The sequence below is a fragment of the Pungitius pungitius genome, chromosome 2 (assembly GCF_949316345.1).
Source record: "Pungitius pungitius chromosome 2, fPunPun2.1, whole genome shotgun sequence".
Classification (NCBI taxonomy): domain Eukaryota; kingdom Metazoa; phylum Chordata; class Actinopteri; order Perciformes; family Gasterosteidae; genus Pungitius; species Pungitius pungitius.
Window position 1 is genome coordinate 2,492,948 of NC_084901.1, and position 16,756 is coordinate 2,509,703.

The 16,756-nt window shown below is 45.1% G+C and overlaps 2 protein-coding genes across 11 annotated transcripts in view; one reads left to right on the forward strand and one right to left on the reverse strand.

Annotated features, from left to right (window-relative positions):
- Window positions 1-5,975: 5,975 nt before the first annotated feature.
- LOC119200255 (uncharacterized) lies at window positions 5,976-12,803 on the reverse strand. 10 transcript variants are annotated; one of them, XM_037456979.2, is made up of 10 exons: window positions 11,714-12,803; window positions 11,331-11,480; window positions 10,940-11,073; window positions 10,636-10,772; window positions 10,384-10,477; window positions 10,059-10,176; window positions 9,619-9,842; window positions 9,315-9,483; window positions 9,072-9,199; window positions 5,992-8,899 (listed from the first exon to the last, which is right to left on the reverse strand). In XM_037456979.2, exons 1-10 carry the CDS (start codon window positions 11,799-11,801, stop codon window positions 8,582-8,584), a joined length of 1,560 nt encoding a protein of 519 aa, XP_037312876.2. In that variant the 5' UTR covers window positions 11,802-12,803; the 3' UTR covers window positions 5,992-8,581. The 10 variants fall into 10 exon arrangements, with proteins under 10 accessions (XP_062415534.1, XP_062415532.1, XP_062415511.1 ...); XM_062559550.1 differs by having other exon boundaries at window positions 5,976-9,199; window positions 9,315-10,176; window positions 10,636-11,073; window positions 11,331-12,803; XM_062559548.1 differs by having other exon boundaries at window positions 5,976-9,199; window positions 9,315-11,073.
- A 1,921-nt stretch (window positions 12,804-14,724) lies between these two features.
- Window positions 14,725-16,756, forward strand: part of LOC119211341 (synaptotagmin-10) — a 2,623-nt gene continuing 591 nt past the window's right edge. Inside the window, 3 exon segments of the mRNA XM_062558412.1 lie at window positions 14,725-14,956; window positions 15,599-15,769; window positions 15,772-15,999. Coding sequence (XP_062414396.1) covers window positions 14,755-14,956; window positions 15,599-15,769; window positions 15,772-15,999 — 601 coding nt within the window. The 5' untranslated portion in view covers window positions 14,725-14,754.

Sequence of the window (16,756 nt, forward strand, 5' to 3'; positions counted from 1 at the left end):
CTTAACAACCAGGCAGCTCGACCCGACATCCATTTCATCTGTGTGTGTGTGTGTGTGTGTGTGTGTGGGGGGGGGGGGGGGGGGTTGTTGTTTTGTTGCTTACGTTCCTTCTGATGCAAATAGAAAAAAATGCACAGTGAGGAATACACCACTCTTTTTAATTTGGGTTGCAAATGGTCTAAAACCTCATTTCATTGTGCGTCCCTGTTGAATAACAACAACAACAACAAAAAAAGCGTGTTGATTTGTTTATTTGTCTTATCATACACCTGAGGCACATTGCCCTTTCCGCTGTGCGTTCGGTACGCTTTCACCACAACGCACAGGCGCCAAAGAGAAGAGAACAACGTGAAGACATCGCCCTGTGCGAGTAAACGCGTGACTGACACCAGCGCCGGGTAGGGGGGGGGGGGGGGTGCGACAGCCGTTCTGTCAGCGATAAAACCTGCAGCTCCAATCAATAAAGAGCAGAGGCATCCAGGGGGGGGGGGGGGAGAAAGCATCCCTCAGGAGGTCAGCGTGAGGAGAGAGAAGTGCTGTGATCCGGTGGTCATTTCAGGGGGGGAATTCGAAGAAAGCGCTCAGAGGGAGCGTTTACCTTTACCAGGAGAAAACATCTGAAGCTGAAGGACGTCCCCCCCCCGCTCCTTATCAAATGCCTTCAGCCCAGACGTACACGCGCTTATCTACAGCCACTCGGCAGACGTGTTCGCTGGGGGCTCCTCTCTCTCGGGCTTCACCGACCCCCCCGGGACACTTAAATGTGTGACCCTCTTGAAAGTGATTAAACCAACGACGAGCACTGCACATCGGGGGGTGGGGGGGGGGGACCTCCTCCAGCTTAGACTCCAGCAGCGACCTGCTCACCGGGGGCCGACCCCCTGGTGTGAATAGTCGTGATCTTTGACCTTTTGGGCATTTAAAGGTACTGACTGTAACTAGCGGTGGATGCGAGTCGGTCGGTTTAATTCGGAGCCAAAAAAAGTGCTAAAGAAGCAGAAGCAGACGAGCCGGATGCCCCCCCCCCCCGGGCTTCATCACCTCAAGTGCGATAGCGCAGGGGAGATAGGCCGAGACTGAGGCCGAGACTGCTGGCCTTTTGTCCCCGGGTGACGTGCTGATGAGCCGCCTCGCCGCAGCTATCTCCGGAGGGCCTCCGATACACTGCGATAGGAGGGGGGCGGTAGTGGTGGTGGTGGTGGTGGGGGGGGGGCTTAATCAGGAGGTGCCCTTTATCGAGCAAAGAGTCAACAAGCTGAAATGTGGAGTCTGGAGAGAAACCTTTTTCAGAATTTAGTTGCAACAACAGACGATCTGGGGTTTTTATGCAGGAAACTGGAGATGATTATAGGTAAGGCTGAAAAAAAGAGCATTTAGGATCCATTGCAAACAAAGACCATGAACATATAATAGTATTTCCTACTTAAAAACAAATTTAAAAAATGAATTAAATGGAAACAAAATCAACCAATGTCTGATGCTTATTCCAAAAATGATTTGGTTTATTAAATGATAAGAAGTCCTGAAGCGTGAGGCGAAGAAGAAGCACAGCTTCAATCCGTCAAGCAGCTCTCACGGGACTTGGAATAAATCTCCTTTAATAACCTTCTGACGATAAGAATTTGCTGAAGAGGAAGAGGAAGGAGATCTGGAGGAAGGAGATCAGGAGGAAGCTTCACGCATTCACTGCTCTCAGATGTACCTCAGGATCCCCGTGAAGCCGGCGAGGCTTTATCGGGGATTATGTGTTCCTGTCTCGTCTGCTCGGCTCTCATAACATTTGTTCTCAGCTATTTCAGGGAGGACAAATTAACTATTTATTGCCCCCCCCCCCCCCCCCGCTATTTACTGTCTTTTGTCAATTAGAAGTTATTTCTTCTGAACGGTCTGCAATGTGAACGACATGGTCATTGAAAAAATGATCTTGTGGTGTCTCCCGTGTTATTTACATTTTTACGATGATCCCGGTAAGAGGGGAGGGGTGGGGGGGGGGGGGGGGGTCATGATGTGAGGTTATTGTCATACTGCTTATCTCCTCTTGCCATCAGTTCACTTTGCCGTTTATTATCTCTTGATATCACCCGCCCACCAGGGATTAACTGTATAGGTGTGTAATTATAGCTCGGCGATGGTGTGTGCAGGTTGGCCTTTTGAGGAAGGGAGGGGGGGGGGAGGGAGGGTGGGGGTCTCTCTGGTCTGTCCCAGTATATATATTGAACGGCCGGGTAACCATGACAACAGCTCAATCAAAGAACACCGCCGCCGGATTGTGGGTCTGGACTTGAGCTTTGAAACGTGTGCTCCGTTCAGGCGCCGATGTGCTCTCGGATTACAATATCAGTTCATAGTGCAGTGAGGTTTGGATTAGATCATCAATGTACAGAAGCAGTACTTTCATTAACTACGAGCCCTGCAGAGCTGATGTGTGGCTGCTTTCTCAAAACCGTGTCCACAATGGGCGAGGAGCTGAGGACGTTTCTCATACGAAGGAAACACACAAGAACACAGATTTAGCAGAAACTGGAAAGTTGCCTTTACCTTGACGAGCCGTCCGAATGCCGCGGGGCTCGTTGCTTCGGGTCTGAAGCAGCAAAAGGAAGGACGAGACGAGACGAGTCAATCAGTGTCGAATCTCCTGTGCGGCTGATTTAATAATTAAAAACTGGAGAAAACGATCGGCCGTACCGTTAAATAAATTCAGTGGTCATACGATTCGTGTTCTAGTTGCATGGGAACAGTCTTCTCAGAGCTTGAAGTTGGATTTGCAGTGTTATTGGGGGGGGGGGGGGGAGATGGAACTTCGAGGGTTTCTGTAATACAGAAACCCTCGAAGTTCCATCTTGGAGGAGCTCTGCAGGTACGGAGCCTGACTGCAGCGACCAGGCGGCGCCGCCGTTAATGTGGACGCTCGCCATGGGCCTCCGGCTGAGATAATGACTTCAGTGATTGTTCCCAACGTGTCCCAGTGAGGCGCTCTCAGCGTGATCCGTCACCGCCAACCGCCCCCCCCGGTGTGTCTGCAGGGGAATGTGTGTGTGTGTGTGTGTGCGTGTGCGCTTTGCTCCAAGCATCAGACGCCGTGATCCGATGTGGCGTAAACAAGAGGAGGAACACGGGAGAGCGTCTCCACAGACGCCTGCCGTGACTCCACCTGTCCGTGGAGTGAAGGTGTCTTTGTGTCACTCACATCATCTGCACCAAAATGTACGCGGTAAATGTATTTTGCTCCAGAGCTCGGCAGGGGGGGGGGGGGGGGAGGCAGTTAACCTTTAAATGGCCTAATTAAACCAAAGGGCTATTTGGTGATCGGTGATTAAATCCGAGCTGCTTCTTGAGCCGTGGAACGGTGTCTTTTTCAGCAGGTGAAACGTCCGACTGAATGTGACTTTATTCTCTCTTTTTCCCCCAACACTTTGGGTGATGTTGTACGTCGACTCCACGCTTAAACCATGCACCATCTTCACGTTCCATCGTACGTGTTCCAGTACACGTAGGAGGAGGTACTCATCATAAATGATTCCATTATTCCATTTTCATCACTCTTTATTCAGCCAAACCATCCACCCCTGGGACACAAATTGTTTATGGCATGAGTTCTATGACACTGTTTGACTTTCACGATCCTCCTACCACAGTCCACCAGGCCATTAACAAACCATCAGTGGTAAAGGGTTTGCTAATGGAGATGAATCCATGCAGCTCCTGCAGAGCCATCGTCACTCAGGCGGCTTTTTTTTCCATTTCAGTTTAGTCCACCGCTTTAAAGCGTGTTGTTGTTGTTTTTATTTTTTTTCTCCATTTAGCGTGAAAGCCGCTTCATTTTCATAACTCCACCGGTGGTCGATGCTCAGCATTCCACGACTCCAGCGCCTCAATATTTAAACAGCTCGGGGGCGTGGGGGGGAATAACACGTGGAGCGTGCTTTAAAATGTGCTGCCGACGCGCGTCGGGCCTCAAGCGGGAATAATTAAGGCGCCGCTAAAGCGCTCGGCAAACAAAGCGCGCGCAGCCCGACCTCGCGCCTCGCGTCTTTGTGCTCGACGGCGCAAATCAAGGGAGAAAGAAAAAAAAAAAGCTCGCTGAACCGACGCCACTAAGTGCCATTGTGCTTCCCCCCCCCCCCAATCAGGCAGCGGCGGCCGCGGCGGCCTCTTCCTCGCCAAAGCCGTGCCGAAGCGCTCTCCTTCCTGATTATGCTCTCAGCGGCTCCGAGATAAATCAAACGCAGCTGCAATTTGGGGTGTTTTGCGGCGGGCTTTTGTTTGTTTTGTCGAATGAATGTCAACTCGCCTCCCGCGGCCCCCCCCCCTCCCCCCCCAAAAAAACATGTCCGCCGCCGAAGCAGCAGCACACGTGCAGCGCATTGAGCGCAGTTACGAAATGTCTCCCTTTCATTCTGCTGCTGCTGCGCACCTTTCAGACCTTCTCGCTCGGCGGGTCGTTGCGGCGGGAAAGTGCATCGTGGGGGGATGGGGGGGATGGGGGGGGCGGGTAAGAGACGAAAAAGAATCCGCCCGTCGGGAAGAGTTATCTTTAAAAGCCGAAAAACAGCATTTGCTCCAAACGCGACGTGCCCCCCCCCCCCCCTGTCGCGTCCCCTGGCATTTACGGTGACATTTGTCAACTCAAGTTCAGGAGCAGAGACGTGACCTTTTCTCCCTTCGGGTCCCACCGCCGGGCCTCCAGGTGGGGGGGGGGGGGCAAAAAAAAAGTTCGCAAAGGGATTTTGCGTGTGATGAAAAAATCCACTTCAATTCATACTGGTTGAGAAGAACTGGTACGAACACACATGGATAATAACACCAATGGAGGAGAACAAAAAGTAAGTTTTCAGGTTGTTTTTTTCCCCCTAGACTAAAAGCAAAAGTAACTTTGATTTGTTCTGTCTTGGCTTAACATCATGATTTGCTACAAATTATTAAGTGCTATTGTTTAAATTTAAATCGGTGAACAAGTTGTTATGGCAACTAAAGTGAGAGGATTTCACACTTTTGTCAACAGGTGAATTGTGACAAATATTTTGATCAAATATTCCAGAATGCATTAATCAGAATCACAATAAGACGTTAAAGTTGCTGATTACACAACCCTCGTGATGATCACGCCTCTAATGAATGAGGACTTTTCTGCTCAAGGCAAAGAATAAAAATCCTAAAAATGAAGAACGTTTTACCATAATTCAACTTTAACCAAACTGGTTTTCGAGAGCACTGATAACAATGAAAATCACTCCAGATGGAATAATTCACGTAAACATTCGGTACTTGACGTCGCTGAGAGGCCCGGTGTTGGTGTCGGTGCGTTTCTTTCTGCTGGGGGCCGTGATTACTTCTGTGTTCCCCGAGTTTTAGCGTTAACGCAATCACGCCGTAACCCTTCATCATCATCATCATCATCGTCGGCGGCGCGCTTTCCTCTCAAGCCTTCAAATTAGCAAGCTACACAGGAAAATTATCAGAGTAAATTAAACTCAAATTGAAGAAAATTTTACTCTGGAAAATATAACATTTGGTCCCAGTCTAAATAGAGTAAAATCTACTCTTTCCACAGAGTTAATTATTCAGAGTATTTTTTTACTCTATTCAGTGTTTTTTTTTAAACTTTATTGGATGAAAATTTACTCTATGTAGCATAAAATTAAAACAGCTCTGAACAACATTTGACTCAACATAGAACAAAATTTGACTCCGAAATGAACTACATTTTACTCCGTATAGAACTACATTTGACTCAGAGTAGAACTGTATTTGACTCTGTATAGAACTACATTTGACTCAGAGTAGAACTGTATTTGACTCTGTATAGAACTACATTTGACTCAGAGTAGAACTGTATTTGACTCTGTATAGAACTACATTTCACTCCATATAGAATTGAATTTCCTTTGATATATATTCTTAAAATTTATTTAAAACCTGTGAAAACTTACTCTGGAATGATATCTTTAAATAAAACAGAAAAGTATTTATCAAAGCACACTTTATTTTGAAAAATGTACAATACATCCAAAAATATATTTTATAGAATACATACAAGAATTATTACAATTATATAATTTACTGTATTCTAAGGTCCATTTTGGAAATTCCATTCCTGCATGCTGCATCATAGGAACTGGTACGGCACAATAAACAAACTTTTGTCATCACACTCATACGACATTTGTATGTCAAATGCTTTGTAACAGAAAAGCTCTTTAACATCAACTACATGAGGTCCCTCTTTTGTACATACAACTTTATATGCATTGAAATGCTCTTCAAGACACACTGTTTGCAGGGCTAATGTAACCAACAATAACCTCTCACCTTTTAGAACGACTTGGTGGATTTTATGAAAAACTGGCATCTCACAATGAACTCTCAGACAAACAACTAAACCTGACCGATAAATATTTCCATGGTGCTTGGCCCATTTGACATTTAAAACCTTGGTTTCAATTGGTACATGAATATGTTTAGCCATCTCATCGCCCCAGTCTAGCACATTTAAAGTTTCCATTTTACCTGGACCAATTATCACTCCGTTGGGATCAAATGTCTGCCACCTGTATGCTATTTGAGTTTGATGTTTCTTTGCCAATGTTTTAGTGACATTTTTGAAGCTTTTTAATTGTTTTTTGAAGAAATTGTGTTTTGCTTCATAGCGCATGCACCAGCTATGCAAAAGTGGTCCAATTTTAAGAATACACATAGGATAATGCACCATGAAATGATGTTTTGGTAGTAGCCTTTTGTTTGGAAATAAATGCTTGAACAACCTATGGTGTTCTGCAATTAGGTGTTTCAAAAAAATAGTTATACCCTTTGATAACTTTGGTGAAAATACTATGTTAACAATTTGAAGTAAAAGGAGTAGTAAATACCAGTGTTGATCATTTGGACAAACCAAGTCTCCAAAGATAAGTGGTAGATTGCGAAGCAAACACCAAGATTGGATTGAATTTAACCCCAAGTTATTTGAGTCCTCTCCCAACTTGACTGGGGGAGGTTTGTTGCTTTGCTCCATATAACCATAGTTAAAACTCTTAATTCTCCTGTCTATTTCTTTGGATGTTGTGTACTTATCAATCAAGTGCAGTAAGAGCAGTTTCATTTCATATTGTGCCACTCCCTCTAAGATATCATGCATAATATCAACAGAGAAATTTTCACATGTATTGAAATACTGCAGGGAATTTAGAATGCAAGACCGTTTAACACCCATCACATAGGGAAGACTTGGATTTGTCTGCATCTTTTGGCAATGCTCTGCATGAAGGGCACGACTTCGCATAACTATCTTGGGGGAATCTTCATCAAACTCGGTCTGAAAATCTTCCTTCTCAGCAAGACAGAAGCGGCAACAGTATCTGGCACTGAATGATTCAACAAAACCAAACAAACTGTGGAGACCAAGGTTGTCACCTGTAACTTGGACAATAGTTCCATACACTGGCTGATCATACAAGGGGACCAAAATTCCATCCTTTTCAAGTATTTTAATATCCTGCACAAGTGGTTCAAGTATTTTAGAAAAGCCATACATTTTAACATCTTGGGCATGAAATAAAGCGACCAAATGAATATTAAGGAGGTTTGAGTTGTACTTTGGAGAAAAATTTCGCACGGTGAAATAGATTGCACCTAATTTATGAATTCCTCGTTTGGATCCTAAAGGATTTGCAGTTTCAAAATCATCATAGAAAAGCTGTATCTGAATTGCATTCTTCTGTTTTGAAAATAGACCATGATTTTTGAAAAGATCTCCATCACACAAGTCATGAAGAATTTCTCCTGAACTTGATGACGTCTGCATCATCTCTTTTATGTTTGGATGTTTATAAATAAATTGTAAAGTTTTCAAAATAGGGATGTAAACAAATTTATCGGCGACAACAACCTGATCATAAGCTCCTGTGGTGCGATTGCACAGAGTATCAAATCTTGTACCAAGAACATATTCAACTAGGTCTACTCCACCCCACTTTTCTGTAAAATAGTGCCTTCTTTTAGTCTCAGAATTTAATACACCAAAGGGATTTTCCATTTTTTCAAAACACTGATCAATTTTGCTCTCAATGTCACTTTTCATAGGCTCTGGTAAAGTTAGACACTTCTTCACGGATTCGTTTGCCTGGTTATGGATATCATCAATAATTTCTTCCATTGAAATCACCAGAGAGTTAATGGTTGTTTCCCCTACACCTGCCACTTTAAGTTCGGCAACTGTTGAAGCACAGCTATCTACGAGACTCCTTTTAAGAACTGAATCAGAAGGTGAACCTTTTGCTGGCAACTCATCAAAATGACTTGCTGCTAAATCATCAAATGTAGATGGGCCTTCCCCAGGATCAGAACACGGTTCATGTGCCTTATTGAGGTGCTTTCGAAACCCAGAAAAGGTGCCATAAACTTTTGAACAACCAGCCTGACCACATTTAAGACGAAGGGTCTTTCCTGAACAAAGTCCGTGGATCAACTTCAAGTGTTTTGTTAGGGAATTAGCATTTGCATGCGGGCTTTTGCAAATAAAACACAACATTGTAATTTCAACTCAATGCCGCCACAAAGCTTTTGAACCAAACCGCTATGTACCATCTCAATGAAGCATCCGAGCCCTCAACTCTGCAACCCTTGGATTCACCTTAGTGATGTCAACATCGATTTCATAGATTGTGGTTTGCAAGAAGTTGTACACATTTACCAGATCCTGGTTGTAAGACGTGCCAAAGACAAAATGAGCTTTGAAAAGCTCATCAAAACTGGCAAGTGTGTCTGTTGACTTACACGGTATTGCATGTTTGTCAATCACAATGAAGTACTTGTGAATCAGACTCTTCTGGGTCCCCACAGCTAGCAGGTAGGGTTGAAGACTTTCAGTGATGCTGTCCAGATGCCCCTGGATGCTCGTCCCAGTCTGTGAAGAAAACATAACGAATTAGTCAGCTGTAAAATTTGTCAGTTATCAAACTGTTAAAATAAATTTCTTTGAATAAATTATCTTACTATTATTTGACCATAATCTTAAAGGGGATTGAAAGGGATCAGAACAGTGACGTTTTTCTAGTTTAATTGAACTGTACCCTCACCTTAAGGAATTTCACGAGATGGTTACTGGCTTGTCTGGCTGAAAGTTTTCCTGGTCTCTTGCGGCCATTTGGGGATGGTGGTAGAAGGTGGACAAGAATCAAAATGGATGACATGTCACTGTCCCAGCCTGAAAGTAAAAATTCATGGAGAAATATTCAAGATATTAAGGATAAAGTCAACCCATTTTCCCTTTTGAAGTAAATCCTCCCTTCTATAAATCTTATCCTTTACTTTCAGCATACCATTTTCCAGGTCCGATGTGCATTGAGCATTTTGAAGCAGTTCTTGAAGGTCGGCTGTCTGTGTGAGACCCTGGCTTTGTTCCAGGACTTTCTGCTTGTAGACAGTAGGCCACCTCTCCAGGAACTTTGTAGCAGCATCACCAAACATCAGACCAAAATCCTGGTCAATCTGATAGAACCGGTTAAACAGAACATTAAACCATTATGGTGTAGCACCATGGAAAGCTTGATAGGATCACCTAGGCTATTGAACAATAGAAAAAACCAATTGTCATGACAGTGACATGGCAGTATGCTCACATACCAGTCCTTTTATGTCCAGGAATCTCGGGAAAGCTGTGAATATTTCAGAGGACTTCACTGAGTCATGAACCATGTTTTGCCGATAGGTAAAGGTCTGCTTCATCTTCTCCTTAACAGTTGCTTCATCAGCTGTATGCTTCATAAGCGCAATTGCCTCACAGCACAGGCTTTCTGTAGTTAGGCAGTTTTCCACTCTGAAGGGGTCTCTTTCAGCTTTTGGGCCACCTTTTAATAGTTGAAATTAGATAAATTAGTGGGCTTCAGCTATATATGTGTGTTTGTGTGTGTGTGTGTGTGTGTGTGTGCATGCTTGGAAAACCATGCAAAGATGGCCATGTAGGCACTTACATCTCCAAAAGAAAAATACAATTAATTTTAAATTATTAAACCTTTTCTAATGCATCATTATTAGTAGATATTATATGATGAAACTTTACATACCTGTTTGTGTTTGTAACTGACTGCCGGTCTTCTTTTGTCCATTTGACGCTTCCTTCTGAACAAACTTCAGTCTCCATGCCAGATACCCGCTACCATCTTCAGCATTGTAATAATGCTCCTAAAGTAAAAAAGTGTTATTCAGTTGGATTCAAAAAGTTAAAACAGCAACAGCACATGTGGCCATACAGTGATATACAGACTATATTGTAAATAAAACTCCTTCCAACTGTAAGACCGCAGTTGAAATATTTATGTTGTAAGGATGAAAAAAGGGGTGTTCACAAAAATGAAAAGTAAATAGATTAGACCTTTTTAATGCACTTACATAGCCAAACTTGCTCCTAGGATCGGCCAGATTTGGAAACAAGGCAGTGATGCCCCTTGCGTAGTCCTCTTTAATGCGCCTTGAAGGACTTGTCCTAAACAAAATCAAAGACAGACTTCACTGCATGTGCTTCAATCAAAAGTATTGATGCGTAAATTAAACAGGCTAAAAAATGATGTGTGGTACGGTGTCAATTTAAGCCCAAAAATTGTAATTGGAGTGGAGGTATGTAATAATAACATGACAACATACCCATGTTCACTTGTCATATGTGCAACCAATATTTTGACCATATCACGCCTTCTGCCGTCTGTTACACTTTTTGTCCGGGCGTACTCATTCAAAACCCTCTCTCCTCCAGGTTTATTCTTCAGGATCTCTTCAACCATCTAAGTGGGAATAACAAAAATGAACACAATGAAACAGAAATGAAACATCCGGTATTATGAAGCAGGATGGCCACTTATTTTTTGTTAACTTATCTAACAACTTATTTAGCACTCAACGTTGGCATTTGTTTTCAATCTTCTGATGGAAGTGAAACTGCAGAGCTCACCTGAGCTAGACGACTTCCGTCATCTCTTTTACTTGTAGCAGGACTGTGTTGCAATATAATGGTGTCATCTGAGTCCATGTCATTGTCTCCACTGAAGCTTGCAAAGGAGCAGCATGAAGTGGAACTCAAAGAATCTAGAAATCATATTAACATGTAACCGATGCGATTAGCATTGTGACTACAACAATATTACTGCAGACATCCCTTATTACTCAAGAAATGCAAATATTTTACATTGTATTATGCACACTATAGAGTTCCAGAAAAAGAGCAACACGCAAGTACAAAATAAGAGGACTAATATCTCAATTGAAGTTTAAAAGAATAAATGGGATACATTTAATTGTCTTGCATATTCAAAACATGTTGGATTGACCAAGTTGTTACTCACCATCAAGATTTCGGTCTTGGGGTAAACAAATCTTTAGCACACCGAGGTCTTGTTTCTTTAGAAGAAACTCAAACACATCCTCATCAACTTCTGTGTTTGTTTCATCATAGACTTTTATGTCCCCGGTTGGAATATCAAATTTCTTGACAACTGCGAAGACAAAATAACAAGAGACAAGCTCAATAATGAATTGGTTGCCTATTTGCAGAAAAACACAGCCAGAAGTCAAAAGGCCATTTTTAATTTAACATTGTCCTAAAACTGACTTACGGTTCCATAACAGACCTTTAGTTTTCCAGGGAAAAAACTTTCAGTTAGGCAAAACAAATTTAATTCCGAATTAAATTGTCCCAGAGATTAGTGAGAATAATATTTTCACTCACCACAATCTAAAAAGGTTTTGAAGGTTGGTGGTCCCTCATAACAAATGTACTTTTGACGATCTCTGTACTTCACTCGTACGGCCTGCATCCTTCATGACAAAAACAATTAACGTAACAACAATTAGTATGTATAACAGTAAAAGAACCGGTGTATCTCCCAACATTAGAAATACCATGGTATACTACCTGAAAAAGACGTGATGCTTTAACAATTATTTAATTATAAAAGTAAGAGACATTTCAATGACGTCTTTATAACACTGTACTAACAGGTCAAAATAACCATTTGGAAAGGCATTAGTCATGCTAAAAAACATAAAATGTGTAATACAGTTAACGTGAACGTTACAACACAGATGTTGCATCAGCCAGTGTGCTAAAAAACTAGCTTAAAACAGCAACATCACAGATCTCGTTACGAAAAACATACACGCGTTAGCGCCAACAAACTGGTTCAAACCGGTTGTTAACAGCTCTTTATGGAGTAAAATACTGCTTAGCGCCAACAAACTAGTTTAAACCGGTTGTTAACAGCTCTTTATTGAGTCAAATACGCGTTAGCGCCAACTGCAGTTTGTTACTGTCTGTCTTCAGAGCCCTTTTAACAGTAAAATGGTAAAAAAGAAAAGTATTATCTGAGTAAAAGACGGTCCCTCCACAGTACTAACGTTATAATGTTACACAGAATCAAACAAGATTGCATCTGCTCAGTGAAGTCTGCTGGCTACTGATAACGTAGCTGATAGTTAGCTTACTAACTTAACACTGCTTCATTGAGACTTATCTAAGGACCCATTTGTGAAAATGTATGTTAATTTGCTGCAAACTAACGTTTGACTGCGACTAAAGTGAACAAGTTAGAAGCTAGTGCAAGCAACTGGCAACGCCAACAACCAGAAGTTAACTTTACTGTTCATATCTGATAACCTAATGTTACCTTAATATTTGCATCAATTGCAAATTTGCTACTACGGTTACCTGAAACAAATTAATTCAACCAAAAAACAATTTACTTACCTGACGGGTTACTACGAATAGCGTCTTCTGTCGCTCAACTCAACCAGAGTCTGACCCAAAACCGTCACCTCATTCCTCCGTAGAGAGGTGTCATGGCGGTAGAAACGAAATTTAAGGAAACGTGGTGGGCGTGGTCACGCTGTTTTACTCCAGTAGATTTTATTCTGAATTTTTACTCTCACTCTATTGGCTACGGGTAGTGATTACGCTCCAAAAAGATGAAATATTACTCCTTTAGAGGAAAATTATACTAACTCCGGAAAAATTACTCCCCAGTTTTTCCTGTGTACTAACAACTACACTAAACGCCTTTTAAGTGGAGTTGGGTTTTTTTTTTTTTTTTGTCTCCGCCGGCTGTTTATTTCACTCGGGCCACTCTGGACATGAATGCAGCACATTAACTCGGGACAAAAAGCCAATCTCCCAGACAGCTTACTGACAATAAATATATGGTGTTGTCTAGGAAACCGCACCCCTTGTCTCCCTCGTGTCGGGGGATTCAAGGTCGGGGAGAAGATGAAAAGAAGAAAAAAAAAACGCTGAGGGAAATGAAAAAAAAAAACTATTCAAGTCGTCCATGACTGCGGGGTGTTTTCCGAATCGCACGTTTTTTAAGTGTCCTTCTGCGTCCTGAAGAGCGAGCCGGTGGAAATGCTTACATAAGCGTCCTCGTCAGGCCCTGCTGCTGGCTCTCCGCGTACCTACGGAGGGGGCGGGGGGCGGGGGGGGGGTTGATTGTTTTTGGCCCCTGTGTGTTCGGTTAAGTCCCCAAAACCTGCGGGCTTTGCCAAACACGCGGCCATTTGGAACACACGGATGAGAATCTAATCGGAGACCAAACAAAAACAAAAAAAAGCCAATAATGCATAATGTCGTAAGTGGACCGTTGGTCGCACAATAGAAGCGACGTGACAGAACCGTCTGGCAATCTGTGTGTCTCAGCTGCTGAGATGTTCAGCCCACATCCTGATCACAAAGGTCGCGGAGGACTTTTCCCCCTTCTGCAGCAGCGTTACGCACACGTTTTCTACAGCAATCCATCCAAACAGGTGGTTAAGATATTCCACGTCACAAATGTCAACCTCACGAGAAGAAGGCAGGGGCGATTGGCCAAAGTCATTAGTATTCATCCCACCGGGCGCCAGTACGTCCACCTCGGGCAAACACAAAGGTATGAGACGCATTCCTGGATGTCTGCAGAAGGACTTTCCTCGTGATGTTTCACGTGCATCACTTCATATCCACGGGGACACTCGCTTCCATTTGTGAGGTTTAATTGTTCCAGGGAAAATCACCAGCTCCTCAAATCACTTTATTTATGTCCACGCATTGCACAGATGTGGAAACGCAGATGATTGATGTCTCACTCTTTCATTCTCTTGTTTCCAGTTTCCCTTGGCTACAGTATTTGCCCCCCTCCTTGGCATTGAGGATGGATAAGAGCTGTTCTCTTGTACGTCGCCTTTGTATAGTGACAGTGACATTTCATGCTTCGCAGCCGCCTGTTGTCATGCAGCATTCATAATGCGTGTTATCTTCATTTTCGTGACACCTGTCAAAGCTGTAATCACGTGGCCCTTTGACGTTGGATCAATTAGTGTAAATCGATGCAACAAATGAGTCTCTGAATACGGGACTGTAATGTCACAGGTTAATTCTGCGAGGCTCTAGCCATCGATTATCCCTCATCTATCATCTCGTGCACACGGTCAAGGGTCACGGGGGAGGGGGGCAAAGACCATTTGGGCAGTCGGGGGACAGGAGTCCATCAACCAGCGTGCACCGCGCGGAAGGCGTATAGACGGCACACCGCGGTCGTTTCTAGAAAGAAAGAGGAACACGGCAGTCACACGCACGCCGGTTGTGCGCGCGTCGCCGAGGGTTGGACTCCAGCGCGCTCCTCCAACGCACGGGAGCGCGTCTCCGCCAGTCGCTCCTCGCTGCGGGCTGGACATGGATCAGGACGCAGCGCGCCTCCTGCTCTCCGCGCGCGTAGGACCAAGAGAACCAAAAAGGGGGTCCAGATGAACCACCGCCTGCCCGCCTCCCCCGGCCTGCAATGGCTTGACAGGAGAGACATGAGTGTCCGGACGGAGGACAGCATCTCCCTGTGCCAAAGGGCTCTCCGGATCATTACGGAACTTTGTCTCGCGGGACAAGTGGACCAGGAGACATGCTCGGATATATTTCCCCTGGAGAGCAGCATACCAGGTAAAGGAAACGCAGGTAAATGCAATTAAATTCCCTTTAATTATTGCGTTTGTTTGCGCCTGTAAAGAAAGAGAGAGAGAAAGAGAGAGAAAGAGAGAGAGAGAGGTTGACTTGTTACAGCGAATGAGAGAACAAGAAAAGAGAAACATGTGTTCAAAACTTTGTCCCGTCACTTAGCCGCGTGTGTTTTTATCAAGCCGAACAGTGTTTAAAGTGTTGTTCTGCCTGTTACGCACCTTGCAGCAGCAGCAGGCTGGTAAAAGAGCAACAGTGGGAAAGCAGACGGGCGGCTGGTGATAGGCTTTGCAGTCAGGGGTCACTTACGCAGCGTCAGTTCCATTCACACTTTTGAGATGCTGCACAGCGGGCTGCGTTACGCCGCGCTGCTGAAGATATCAACTGGTAAAAGGGAAAATGGGGAGATTGGTTCCACTTGTGTCAACGTGTGATGTGAGTTTATTTGTATGATATTGTTTGGTCAGGTGCATATGCTGCCCCCTCTTTCTTACAGCTGGCTTTCTCTCCTCCCCCCCCCCCCCACCCCTCTTTCTCCTTTGCATGTTTGTCCATCATATTTTTGTCTCCCCCGGCTCGCTTGTCCTCGTCCTCTCACGCGTCACTGTCTTCCTCTATGGGTCCCTCCATGGTTACGTGTAGACATCTCTATTAGTCTCCTTGCTGTGGTCGTGGGATTCTGTGGCCTCGCCCTGTTGGTAGTCTCTCTCTTTGTCTTTTGGAAGCTGTGCTGGCCCTTCTGGAGGAGCAAGGCTCTGTCGGCCCACGCCGAAAATGGCCTGCGCGCGGCTTTCCCCGAGGCCCCGCCGCCCGGCCCCCGCCGGCAAGCGAGGCCAAGGCCAAGGCGGCGGCGGAGCCGGAGAAGAAGTACCCGCTGGAGGTGAAGGCCAACGGGCGGAGCACCGTCAAGCTCCTGGAGGCGGCCATGAAGATCAGCCAGACGTCCCCGGACATCCCCGCCGAGGTGCAGACCGCCCTCCGGGAGAAGCTCAGCCAGCAGGCCAAGATCCAGAGGCAGACCACGGAGCCACCTCCTCCTCCAGGTACCTTAACTGAATGAACCACTGCAGTGGCGTGCCCCTCCCTGCACGCCCCTGCACCGAGGACATTAGATTTTCGGTCCCCCCCCCCCCCCCCCCCCCCCCCCCCCCCCCCCCAAAGCACAATGCAAGGACATGGATTTAAACGTCCTGACAGCGCAGACACGTTCCTGGAGGTGGTTTGGCACGTGTCATGCGCCGCTGTATCCCGTGACCTTGAAACGCCGGCACGTGTTGAATGGCGCCGCGCTGTCTGACCGCAAGAAAGACAGAAAAAAAGAGAGAGAGAGAGAGAAAGGCTCATCAGGCAGCCAGTGAATCTCAGCGCCTCGGTTTGAAAACCCGTAATCTCTTTCTCACGTGCCAGTCGAGCTCACGTGGTAACCGGCGGAAAGCAAACCACAGTAATTAAAACAAACCGGCTCCTGCTCCCCTTTGTTTCCACCGTGTTTAAACTAGAACGTCCATTAGCACTGCCGTGAGGCGGGGGGGGCGGGGGGGGGGGGGGGGGGGGGGGGTTGCTGTCATGGCGGAAGGGTTGTTTCTGGCTCACTTTCTCAGAGGAAGCCATTATTGACAATCGCTTTGGTCGGTCGTCAGGATTGTTAATTCAATCACACGGAGGGCGATGTCTCCATGAATTACACAACCACGGGAAGGAGGGGGGGGATGGATGCAGGAAGGCCAGGTTAGAGATTACAACGGCCACCGTCTTAATCCCTGCGCCTACGTCTACGAAATGCCTTTAAAAACTGAGCTC

Bases quoted from the DNA above. Each gene is read 5' to 3' on its own strand.
- LOC119200255 (XM_062559548.1), bottom strand. From the start codon at position 8,524: ATGTTGTGTTTTATTTGCAAAAGCCCGCATGCAAATGCTAATTCCCTA.